General features: G+C 48.3%; 1 protein-coding gene across 1 annotated transcript; it reads right to left on the minus strand.

The window, feature by feature from the left end:
* Nucleotides 1–7931: 7931 nt before the first annotated feature.
* Nucleotides 7932–10172, minus strand: Hcar2 (hydroxycarboxylic acid receptor 2). The gene has a single exon (XM_031342311.1). It carries the CDS (start codon nt 10075–10077, stop codon nt 8995–8997), a length of 1083 nt encoding a protein of 360 aa, XP_031198171.1. The 5' UTR covers nt 10078–10172; the 3' UTR covers nt 7932–8994.
* Between the last annotated feature and the right edge of the window lie 1276 nt (nt 10173–11448).

Here is an 11448-nt window from a genome sequence, read left to right on the forward strand (position 1 = left end):
AAAAAAAAGAAAGAAAGAAAGAAAGAAAGAAAAAAAAAAGAACCTTTCACAAGGAGGAGTAAGGTCATCCAAGGGTCAGATTTGGAGATGGGAACCAGCCATTCTAGAACAGCCTCTAAGCTCTAGGCACTGTGCCAGGCAGCCTGAAAGAGAACTGAGTCTCCAATAGTTGGAAGCCTGGGGAGTTCTAAAAAATCCTGGACCCCCTCACGTGGGTCAAGGCTCGCAGCCTGTTTTCCAGGTCACGTTGTCTGTCCACCTGTCATTTCACATGTGCCCGGATGGTGAAGACGCTTGCGTTTGCTCTCCTGGTTTATCATTGACCAAGAATGGCTTTGAACAGGTTCCCCAAACCCTCTGTGCTTCCGTCGACGTCTCTATGAAACGGGGGGAGACCATCTTCCCTATAACGCCATCATGATAGGGAGTCATCGGTCTAGGATGAAATGGAAGCGGCTGTGCGAGCCGAGCATGGGGTCCACCAGATGCCAGAGAGCGAATCTCAGGTTTGATCGATAACGCAGCGGAGGCTGGCCCTGAGTAAGCCCCTCCCCTCTCCGTTGGAGCCTGTCCTTTGTGTCACTTCATCAAAGCCGTGTTTGCCACCCACCAAAAGTCACATGTTTTGCAAGTGCTGAGAAGAAACCAGCTGCTTTTCAACCTGGCGACGTCAAGAGCTCAGTTTCTCCTCTCTGCTGACTTGCCTTGAGGGTGTCAGGTGCTGTTTCCAGTGTAAACTCTCATCCGGGTGTGGTCAGGGCTCCGGGTAGATCAATATTTGTTGAGAGCCTGAAGGGCCTTTTTTTTTCCTCACATAGGGCCGTGGGATTGTGGATCTTAGGTCAGGCCCTGATGATCGCAATGCCCCACGCCAGCCCCTTCCCCCCCAGCCCCCCAAGAGACAGAGTGCAGCCAGACGGTTGGGCCCAAAGGGAATCTAGCACTTGTTATGAAATAGTCGTGTTCCTTTGGTCATCGAAGACAAAGAAAGGACAGAACTTACAGAACTTCTGTCTGTCTGTCTGTCTGTCTTTTGTGTGTATGTGGGTGGATGCATGTGTGGGTGCTGGTATATGTGTGTGCATGGATATGTGGAAGCCAGAGGTCAAGTTTGGATGTTACTCCTCAGGAGCCACCCATCTCGTCTTACTCTCTGTGTGTGTGTGCGCGTGTGTGTGTGTGTGTGTGTGCGCGTGTGTGTGTGTGTGTGTGTGTGTGTGTGTGTGTTTCAAGTGAATATGAGTGCCACTGAGCACAGGCACAGGTCAAAGGACAACTGGTAGCAGCTGGCATTCTCCTTCCTCTATGTAGGGTCTAGAGATCAAACTCAGGTCTTCCAGCTTAGTGGCAAACACCTTTACCTGCTGAGCCATCTTGCCAGTCTGTAACTTTAATTTTTTTCAAGTCCTATTTTTTTTTTAATTTTCTTTTTTGGTTTTTCAAGACAGGATTTCTCTGTGTGGCCCAGGCTATCCTGGAACTCACTCTGTAGACCAGGCTGGCCTCGAACTCAGAAATCTGCCTGCCTCTGCCTCCCAAGTGCTGGGATTAAAGGTGTGTGCCACCGCCCAGCTTCAAATCCTTTTTTTTTTTTTTAAGATTTATTTTTATTTATTTTATGGGTATGAGTACACTGTAGCTGTACAGATGGCCGAGAGCTATCATGTGTGTGGCTGCTGGGAATTGACCTTAGGACCTCTGCCGGCCCCGCTCCCTCCGGCCCTCAAATCCTATTTTTAATGATAGTTCTTAAATGCTTTAACCTTCCTTTTATAGCCCACCACCCACCAGAAGTAGTGGGAAAGAAAGGATAAGGGGGAAGTGGACCCGTTTGGAACAGTTCTTTGGAGCAGCTCGTGTCTGTACTGTCTGGCCATCGGCAGTGCAGTTCACAGGTTAGCTGCGGCAGCTGGATCCACTCGCAAAACCTCACGGGTATACCAGCAGTCCAGCTCGGTAGAGTCGGGCTAGCAGCAGCAGTGGTCCGACCTAGCAGAGACAGCCAGGCCTCAGCTTCAGTCCGAGTCAGCAAGAGGAACACCCTTGCTTCTCTGCTGTGCCTCCCTCAGAGAAGTGAAGATCAGCGAAGACTCCGACGCACAAGCCTTGCACAGCTAGCTGTACCGGCAAGCCAAGCTCTGTCTCCGTCACTCCATGGAGTCCTATTTATATTCTCCAAACATCACGTGTCCTCTACGTGTTCTGTCTCAGCCCAGGTCTCACCCCGGCATGTTCATTCAATCAGCCAGAGTCCTCAGAAGTGGCAACAAACTGCCGCACACCACCAGACATTTTTTTTGGTGAGGTTTCTATGGAGTCTTGACGAATGCAGCTCAGCTACACAGCGTAAGGCAGACCCATGCGTGTGCGTCATTAGCAAAGCATCCTTCATCATGTGTCCTTTCCCGGGCTTGCTTCAGCAGAACATCCCCTCTCCTGTGTCTGCTTCAGCGAAACCGTTCCTTCACGAGTCGGCCTGAGCCTTTCACACCTGGGTCCACTTTAACAAAATGTTCCTTCACGTGTTTGCCCCAGCAAAAAACGCCATCCAACCAACTTTCCAAAGAACCCTTAAGTTTTCCCTTCACCAGTCTTCGCCTTGTTTTCTGAGACAGGGTCTCTCTTCTGGTCTGGAGCTGGACAAACAGGCAAGTTTAGCTGACCAGCCAGTCCCGTGGGTCTGTCTGTCTTCACCTCCCCAGACTGTGGCAACAAGCGAGTGCCACCATGGCCAGCCTTCTAGCTGAGTTCCGGTAACCGAACTTGTGTCCTCACGTCTGCGGGGCAAGCATTTTACCAACTAAGCTGCCTCCTCTCCCTTCTGAGTCCCAACCTTATTAAGCAACAGATACCACTATAAAGATCTTCATTTTTCCAGGTAGACCCTGTCTGGGCTTTTCACCACATGTCTAGGTCACAGGTGAATGGATTTGGGCTGGCAAGGTGTAAATTGCTCACAAAGGTTGATGGGTGTAATTGGTAGAAACAGCCTTATAGCAAGGCTGGCGAGGCACAGTTTTTCCAGAGAGTTGAGGTAGGCTTGGCTAGAAGGCCAGGCTTGCCGGTGAAGTACAGCGTACCTGACCCGAGGAACACTTGGCAGAGAGCATGTCTTTGTGCATACTAGTTTAAAAAAAAAAAACGCCATTTATGCTGCAGCAGAGACCAAGGTAGTCCAGAGACACTTCGCTCATCTGGATGAGGATGCTGGGCTAGTGGGTCAAAGCTCAAAGTGTCCTTCAGTGTCTGGGACCTCCTTGTGTTCTATCACCACTCGGCTGCTACACTCGGGGGGCCACCAGGCCCATCCACCACTGGACTGCCCCTCTTAGATGATAGGATCTTGCCTAGCACGCCTTTCACCTATTGTGAGCCGTCAGGACCCCAGCTTGGAGCGGCTGAAGCTATGATCACCTCTGTTGGCAGGGAGGAGGCGTTTCCCCTACTGTCCCTGATGAAAGTATAAAATGTAGGACTAAGGATGTAACTCAGTGATAGAGCATCTGCCTCGTACTTCTGAACTGCTAGGATGGATGCCCAGCACCCCAATAAATAAATGTGCAACCCCCAAAATGCACATGCACATACATATACCACAACACACACACACACACACATACACACACACATATCTGTGAATGGCCAGTGCTACTTCTCTGGATTTTTAAAAAATAATTAATTAATTAATTTATGCATGTGAGTACACTGTCTTTAAGACACAGCAGAAGAGAGCATTGACTCCCATTACAGATGGTTGTGAGCCATGTAAGTTGCTGGGAATTGAACTCGGGACCTTTGGAAGAGCAGTCAGTGCTCTAACCGCTGAGCCATCTCTCCAGCCCCAGATCTTTTTTTTAATTTGAATTAATTATTGTTGTGTATGATGTAAGTGTGTGTGTGTGTGTGTGTGTGTGTGTGTGTGTGTGTGTGTGTGATGGAGCACTTTTGTGCTTAGGGACAGTCTCAGGGAGTCAGTTCTCTCCTTCCACTGTGTTGAAGAAGGCCTTCTTGTTTCTGACAGGCTTCTTGCTCCAGGCTAACTAGCCAGAGTGAGCCTCTCTGCCTTTCATCTCTCAGCTGGAGTGTTGGGATGTCGGCTGCACACCACCGCCTCCAGCTCTTTTATGTGGGCTCTCTAGGGCTTGAACTCAGGTTGTCGAGCTGGTGCAGCAAGCCCTTTTACATGCTGAGCCACCTCACTGGCCCCTTCGTGGCATTTTCTAAGCAGTGATTCAGAATCAGTAGTTTCCCCTGTGCGAAAATCTGACTTGTCTGATGCGTACACAGGCTGAGTAACAGTCATAGCTAAGAGTGAAGTGGAGGACCCTGTACTGGCTTGGAATTGCCCAAGCCAAGTTTATATTTCTTTAAATAGGGATTCGCCATGTGACCCTAAATGCACTGTGTAGTCAAGGCAGGCGTTGAACTCACAATCCTCCTGCCTGACCTTGTAAGTGCTGGCACTACAGATGTTTTGCTATCACATCTGGCCTGGTTTACTTTTCTTCGTCTTCTCTGACATATCCTTCCTCTTGCTACTTTTAGTTTCTTGCCCAAGCTAATCCAAAGCTGCATGAATTCCGGGAGATCGAGTAAAGAGACGTCTGCTTGCCTCAGATAAGATATCGGGGACAGATAACAAAACGGTTCTAATTCCACTTAAGTCAAACTCAGCGAACCAGTGAGTCTCTTGAGGTTACACTCAGGAACAGGGCTAAATAAAAGGCAGCTGCATCGGTGGAAAGCCCTCCCCAGCACGCCTGACACCTTACACAACTGTATCTCTGTGCTGCCAAGCACAACTTGAAGGTACTTCTACTGAAGAGCTTCCCCTCCACAGCGAGTATTGGCTGCTTATAGATCCTCAAGGGATAGCCCGCTGGAGCTTGTCATTTTCCTCTGAGTTCCTTGAGCATCCTCCTTTCCCTCCCAAGGTAATGTTTCCAGAGGGAGGGAGGACATGGCTACCCAGCAGGAATATATGGCAGTTGTACTTTGTAGTGTGGGGACCCATGCATTACCTCATTTATAACAGACACCACTCTCCTGTCACTATAACAAAAAATAATAATAATAAGTGGAAGTGTGGAAGGTGCCTTCCCCAATAGCCCTCCTTTCTTTTTGATACAAAATCTTTCATTGAACCTAGAGCTATCAGGTGTCCAGGAAGCGCCCCAGTCCCCCTTCCACCCCCGCTGCCATCTTTGCCTCCTCAGCCCTAAGAGTACAGATGTGTGCTGCTGTGCTTAACTTTTTGTTTGCTTGCTTTTTTTTTTTTTAATTTGTTTTGTTTTGATTTGATTTGTTTGTGGAGGGGGGTCGGGGGGAGTTGTCTTGGTTTTGTTTGTTTTGTTCTGTGGGTGAGTCACACTACGTGTAATGTTGGCTGACTTGGAAACTCTCTATGTAGACCAGGCTGGCCTCAAACTCCTGAGATCCAGCCTCCTGAGTGCTGAGATGCAAGATGTGTGCCACCACACCTAGTTCTGTGTGTGACAGGCACTTTACCAATGAAGCCACTTTCCCAGCCCCGATTTTTGCTTTTGTGTTTGTTTTGAGGCAGGATCTTCCTTGTATTGGTCAGATTGCCCCCCAAATTCCCAGGCTTAAGCCACCCTCCTATCTCAGCCTCTCAAGTAGACTGCAGACCTAGTCTGGAGGGAGAGCATTGTTCCAAGGTGAAGATCTCACCAGTCTGAAGCAAAAGCTGGGCCAGCCGGAGCTGACCCAAATCCCTTGATGTCCGTAAATGAGATGGTGGTAAATCTCTGTGACTTTGCCAACACTGCCACTGTCTGAGGCACCTCGGAGAACTGGTTTCTTAAGTCACTGATTACAGAAGCAAAGTCAGGGGTGTGAGGATGAGGGGGATGAGGGGTCAGAGGCCCCTGGACAGGTCATCTGTGTGGACACCTGGTGCTTGTCCACAGGGAATCCCACACAGCACCAGATCACATTCAGGAAGTGTTTTGAATGTTAAACCGAGCCACAGTTGAAGGGCCAGGGTGTATTGTCCTTAGAATCCTGGATTGTGTTCAGAGTCCCCCACTCTAAGGAAGGTCCCAGAACAGGGTTGGGAGCGGTCTACTAAGTCGGAAAGGGAGGAGCGTTCCTGACATCGGGAATGGGCATGTTTTCTGCTTCTAGACTTAAAGGGCGACCCGCCCACATTTGGAAGAGGTTGTTGGGAATAACAAAGAGGAAGGCTCTCTTTGCAAATCTGAGAGTAATTGGAATGTGCAACCCCTAGAACTGTCATGTTCCCAAAGTAAAGAAAGCAGCCACAGGACAGATTTAGAGGGCATAAGGGAAAATACAGACATAGTATTATTGTAACGTAAGTAACGTGGGGCCAGCCAAGTGCCTCAGAGGGTAGAAGCAATTGGCTGCAAACGGAGCTGAGTTTGATCCCCAGAACCGGAGTTAAGCAGAAAGGAGAGAGCTGACCCCACAACATCGTCCTCTGACCTCCATATATAAACAGTGGTGTTACACACATCATTCACACAACAACAACAATGCATAAAAACTTAAAATTAAAAAAAAACTATATAATTGCCCTTCCCAATCTGAGCCTACACATACATGCATTCATACACACATACATACATATATGCATACATACATGCATTCATATACTGGATTCCAGGACACCCACGGTGCCACAATCCAAGGATGCTCAAATCTCTTGTATAAATTAAATAATATTTGCATGTATCGATTTGATGGGTGGGGCGCTTGTCTAGAATATATGAAGCCCTGGTTTTGATTCCTAGTGCCACATAAATCAGGTATGGTGATACAGACACGCCTGTAATCTCAGCAGGCAGGGAGTAAGAGATTGGTTCTACAAGCCAAATAGCAGAAGGACCACTGTCAATCACAGGGTTTAGAGCGAGATGTGGCAGAGTTGGTGCTAGGAGCCACACCTGGCCAACACCTTGATGTTGATAGCTGTCCTTCAAAAATTAACAATAAATCTCTATTCTTTTAAGTCACTCAGTTTGTGATTCTTTGTTAAGGCAGCCCTTAGGAAACTAAGTCATACCCATCAAATTTCTGGTCCTGGGTCACTTCAGGACCTTTGCACTCACTCTCCGCCCCCCTGCCCCGCCCAGTGGTTTTTAAAGCTTGCTCTGTCTAGTTAATCCTGGCTCAACTCAATAACTCAATGTCACTTCCTCCTGGAGGTCCTCCCAGCCATTCCCACCCTAGCCATCCTCTCTGTTCCCATATTCATGCCTGGCCGCTTTCACAACACCAATTGCTTCTCATTCATGTCTTTCCTTCATTCCTGCCTCTCTCCCTGTCCTGAGTCTGGGTTCAGTGTGAAGAAGACCATCTATCTATCCGATTTTCTCCGGCTGCATCGCCACCACCCAGAACGGTATCTGGCACACAGTTGCTATTCAACACACACAAAAAACAAATGAGTGAATATAAATTGTTGATTTCAATTGATCAAGGACCAGGAGTTTCACCGCCCGGTTCCCTGTGACTCATCTGAGCTGGGGAAATCCCTGCTCGGCTCCAAGCTTCTGTCTGCCACCTTCCATAAGAAGGCAAACCCTGCTTTTAAATTCCCACTTGTAGGAGCTGAAGGTAATAGAGACAGAAAACTGGGAACACTTGAACTAGAGACGCCCCCATCTGTCCCTGGTTTCTTGCCATCCACCGAGGGCTGAGAAATCTGAGTATCTGAATTCTTAATCTACATCCAGCTTGGGAGGAAAAAAATAATCTTGCCAAAGGATCTAGGAGGGACAGAAACTGGAAATGAAAGTACAACAGAAACTTCTTGTTTCTCAACTGGCAAGACGGCAACCCGGTACACTCCTTTCCGACTCTAAACTGGGAACTGAAACCATTCCATAGGAACCTCGTCTTCCTTCTCCTAGGGGCGGAAAGAAAAAAAAAAAAGAAGCCCGCTCTGGTCTGATTCTTTTTTTAATATACAGCTATTAATAGAACGCTCAGCACACGGTGAAGGAGAAGCTCCAACGCAAATTCTTCTGCCCAGCCTTTCCAGACCTTCTGTATTCCCCACCGGCGCCCAACCCCTTGGCTGTCTCATGACGGGGCTCTTCTGCACCCTTCTGTATTTTTGTAGTACACCGGATTTTCCTGCTAGGATACAGTTCATAACCCAGGTCTTAAGTAAGAAGACTGTGAACCCTAACCCAGACAAATGACCCGGCAACCCGTGTCTCCTGTCGAAATTTATTGAAATGGTAGATGTTAAGTACAGAAACCCAAGCAATGAACCCACCCACCCCCCTTAACCATGGACGCAGTTGAACCCCTTTTAATAAGAAAAGCAGACAGAGGAGGAAGACCACTGTTTTCCCCAAAGCCTTTTAATTGTTCAGCTGGATTTTTTACTGGTTGATTCTCTCCAGCACTGTGAGTTCAGTCCCTCCTGGGGCTATCCCTCTCTTACCACCATTGGAGACTTGGAGAACAATCAAATCTTTTGCATTTTCTCCCCTCTTCCGTTTCTGCTAAGGTCTAGCTGAAAGGTAAACTGGTCCCACAGAACCCAAGTGACCAACTGGCTTATCAAATGACACCTGGAGAGAGATCCTCTCCAGTTTCTTGGCTCTCCTTGTCCCCACTGGGGCCCGAGGACAGGCTAGGTAGAACCCTAGTGATGAAGGACCATCCGTGGCTTTGAGCAGAACTGAGGTGTGTCTGGGTGTATCTAGAGCACAAACTCTGCAGGATTCTGTCTTCTTCAGCCCCGTAAGCTTGGGAGGCTGAGACATTTCCACTGTCTGGAAACTTGGCTTTCTGTTCCTCTGAGATTTCTATGACGGCACCTTGCAACCAAACCGCTCACTGCACCACGCTGTTTCTCTAAATCTGATTCTCCGAATCTAGAAGTTCCAAGAAAGCATAAGCCGAGTCTGAGGATGTTACCCTGTGCAACGGCCAACTTGCTTCTCTCCAGAGAGCGGAGGCCTGAGTGGCAATCTCCCTTCTTGGCATAGGGACTTAACGAGATGTGGAAGCCAGATAAGGGGGGCTGCCTGGCTCACTGGGGTCAGCCATTAACGCCCCTGGAATACTTCTGATTGTGCTGGGGTCCCCCGTGAGCTCCACGCTAGTGCTTCGGTTATTATCTGGTTCACTCAATGTTTTCTTTCGAAGGCAGCGGTTGATACAGGTGGAGAAGAAGTTGGGGAAAGATGGGCTGGAGAAATAGTAGACCACTGGGTCCAGCATGCTGTTCATGTAGGTAAAGCTAAGGGTGGTGAAAAAAGCCAGGTCCACCGAGGAGTAGATCTCACAATTCCGCACGTTATATTTGTAGAGGAGCCAGAAGATGCGGATCCGCACAGCCACACTGGGCAGGAAGCAGATGATGAATACAATAGCCACCACCATGATGAAGTTGATGGCCCTCTTGATCTTGGCATGTCTGTCCATCTGTCTCTGCCGTAGGCTCCAGATGATCCTGCCTGAGCAGAACAGGATGATGGCCAGGGGTAGGAAGAATTCCAAAAGGAACATTGCATCGTGCCACCTGAAATTGTAACAGATGCTAAAGCTGCTACACAGATTTGCCTCACCATTTTTGGTCATCATGTTTGTATAGAGGAGATGGACTGTCAGGCCGATGGTGATACCCCACAAGAAGCAAGAGATGATGGCCGCTGTCCGGTTGGAGATCTTGTTCAGGAAGTGGTGTGGATGGACCACCCGAAAGTACCGGTCCACAGCCACCACCGTGAGGAAGATGATGCTGCCTTGTCGGTTCATGGCCAACATGAAGAGCATCAGACGGCAGGGGATGTTTCCAAACCTCCAGTCCCAGTTCTGGACATAGTTATCCGTCAGGAACGGCAAGCAGATGATCAGGAGAAAGTCAGCCACGGCCAAGTTGAACAAGAAAATCCGGCTGGATTTCCAGGATTTGAGATGGAAACAGAAAATCCACAAGGCAAGGCCATTGCCCAGGAGTCCAAACACAAATTCCAGCCCCAGCACCGGCGGCAAGACCTTGGCAATGTTTTCATCTCGGAACACACAGCAGTTCTTGCCGTTTATTGTCAGAAAATGGTTCTGCTTGCTCATGAGTGGATCTGGCCAGTCCAGCCCCAGAGTGCCTCACCTAGCAAAGACTCAAGGCAAGTGTGCGTCTGTGGTGAACGTGTGGTTCAGCCCTCAGCTTTATGTCATGTCAGGGTGTTGAAAGAGATGACTGAATAGTTACCAGGAAACTACGAAATCATTTAAAAAAAAAAAAACCTAGCAAGGCTCTTATGCAACTTGCTGTTTGCATAAACAAGTAATAAAAAAAAAAGTCCCCTGGGCAGACAGGAACCCACAAATTTTCTAAATGTAAAGGATAAGTTTAGGCAAGCCGACTGTCAGTGGTGGATGAGTCAAATCCGAGGGCATTCCTTCTGAAGGCTGCATGCATGCACACTGGCTAGTTAATTGGCCTGGATTCATTCACTCCCGTTTGCTTGGCTGACATTATTAATAACTTAACAATGGCAGTAATCAGGCACTGTGCTAAATGAACAGCAAGGCTTTCCAGAAGCAATAAGAGTTCAAGTAAAATTGTACTATGCACTGGTAATGTGTATACAGTTTCCTCTCTGTCTGGCTGTCTCTGTCTGGCTGTCTCTCTTTTTCTGGGTGTATGCGTGTGTGTTTCCCCACCTCCCTTTTTTCTTTCTAGGGTTTACTTTAGTTTTTACTTATATGTAGGCATGCGTGTCTGTGTAGCTGTGCACATGTTACAGCAGCCCCAGAGGCAGCTGGACGCCCTGGAGCTGGAGCTATAGACATTGTGAGCCACCCGATGTGGGTTAGGGAGCCAAACACGGGTCCTCCGCACCTAACCTGCAACTCAGTTCTCTAGCACGGTGTTCTTCTTCCTTTCTTTCTTCCTCTCAGACAGAATCTTGCTACGTCTCTCAAGCTGGTTTCTCCATTTCCCTGCTTCTGCCTCCAGAGTACCAGGATTGCAGACCCAGCACCTGGGTGTGTGATGTTCGTAGAAATAGCTCTGGATTTCAAGCCTTGAAAGAGTGTTGAGTTCTGCCTTGCAGAAAGACAACATTTCCTTTCCTTTTTTTTGGTTTTTCAAGACAGGGACCAGGCTGGCCTCGAACTCAGAAATCCGCCTGCCTCTGCCTCCCAAGTGCTGGGATTAAAGGCGTGTACCACCACTGCCCGGCAATTAAGTGTCATCCTACTATCTACTGTTGAGTATTTTGGTGCGCACACACACACACTCATGCATAAGGTTTATACATTTTTGTTGTTCTACTTTGAGTTAGAAATCGAAAACTGGAAATATGCTGGGCGGTGGTGGTGCATAGCTTTAATCCCAGCACTTGGCTGGTGGAAGCAGGTGCATCTCTGAATTTTCCTGCTCTACAGATTGAGTTCCAGGATAGCCAGGGCTACACGGAGAAACTCTGTCTCAAAAAA

Source organism: Mastomys coucha, unplaced genomic scaffold (assembly GCF_008632895.1).
Source record: "Mastomys coucha isolate ucsf_1 unplaced genomic scaffold, UCSF_Mcou_1 pScaffold22, whole genome shotgun sequence".
Taxonomy (NCBI): Eukaryota; Metazoa; Chordata; class Mammalia; order Rodentia; family Muridae; genus Mastomys; species Mastomys coucha.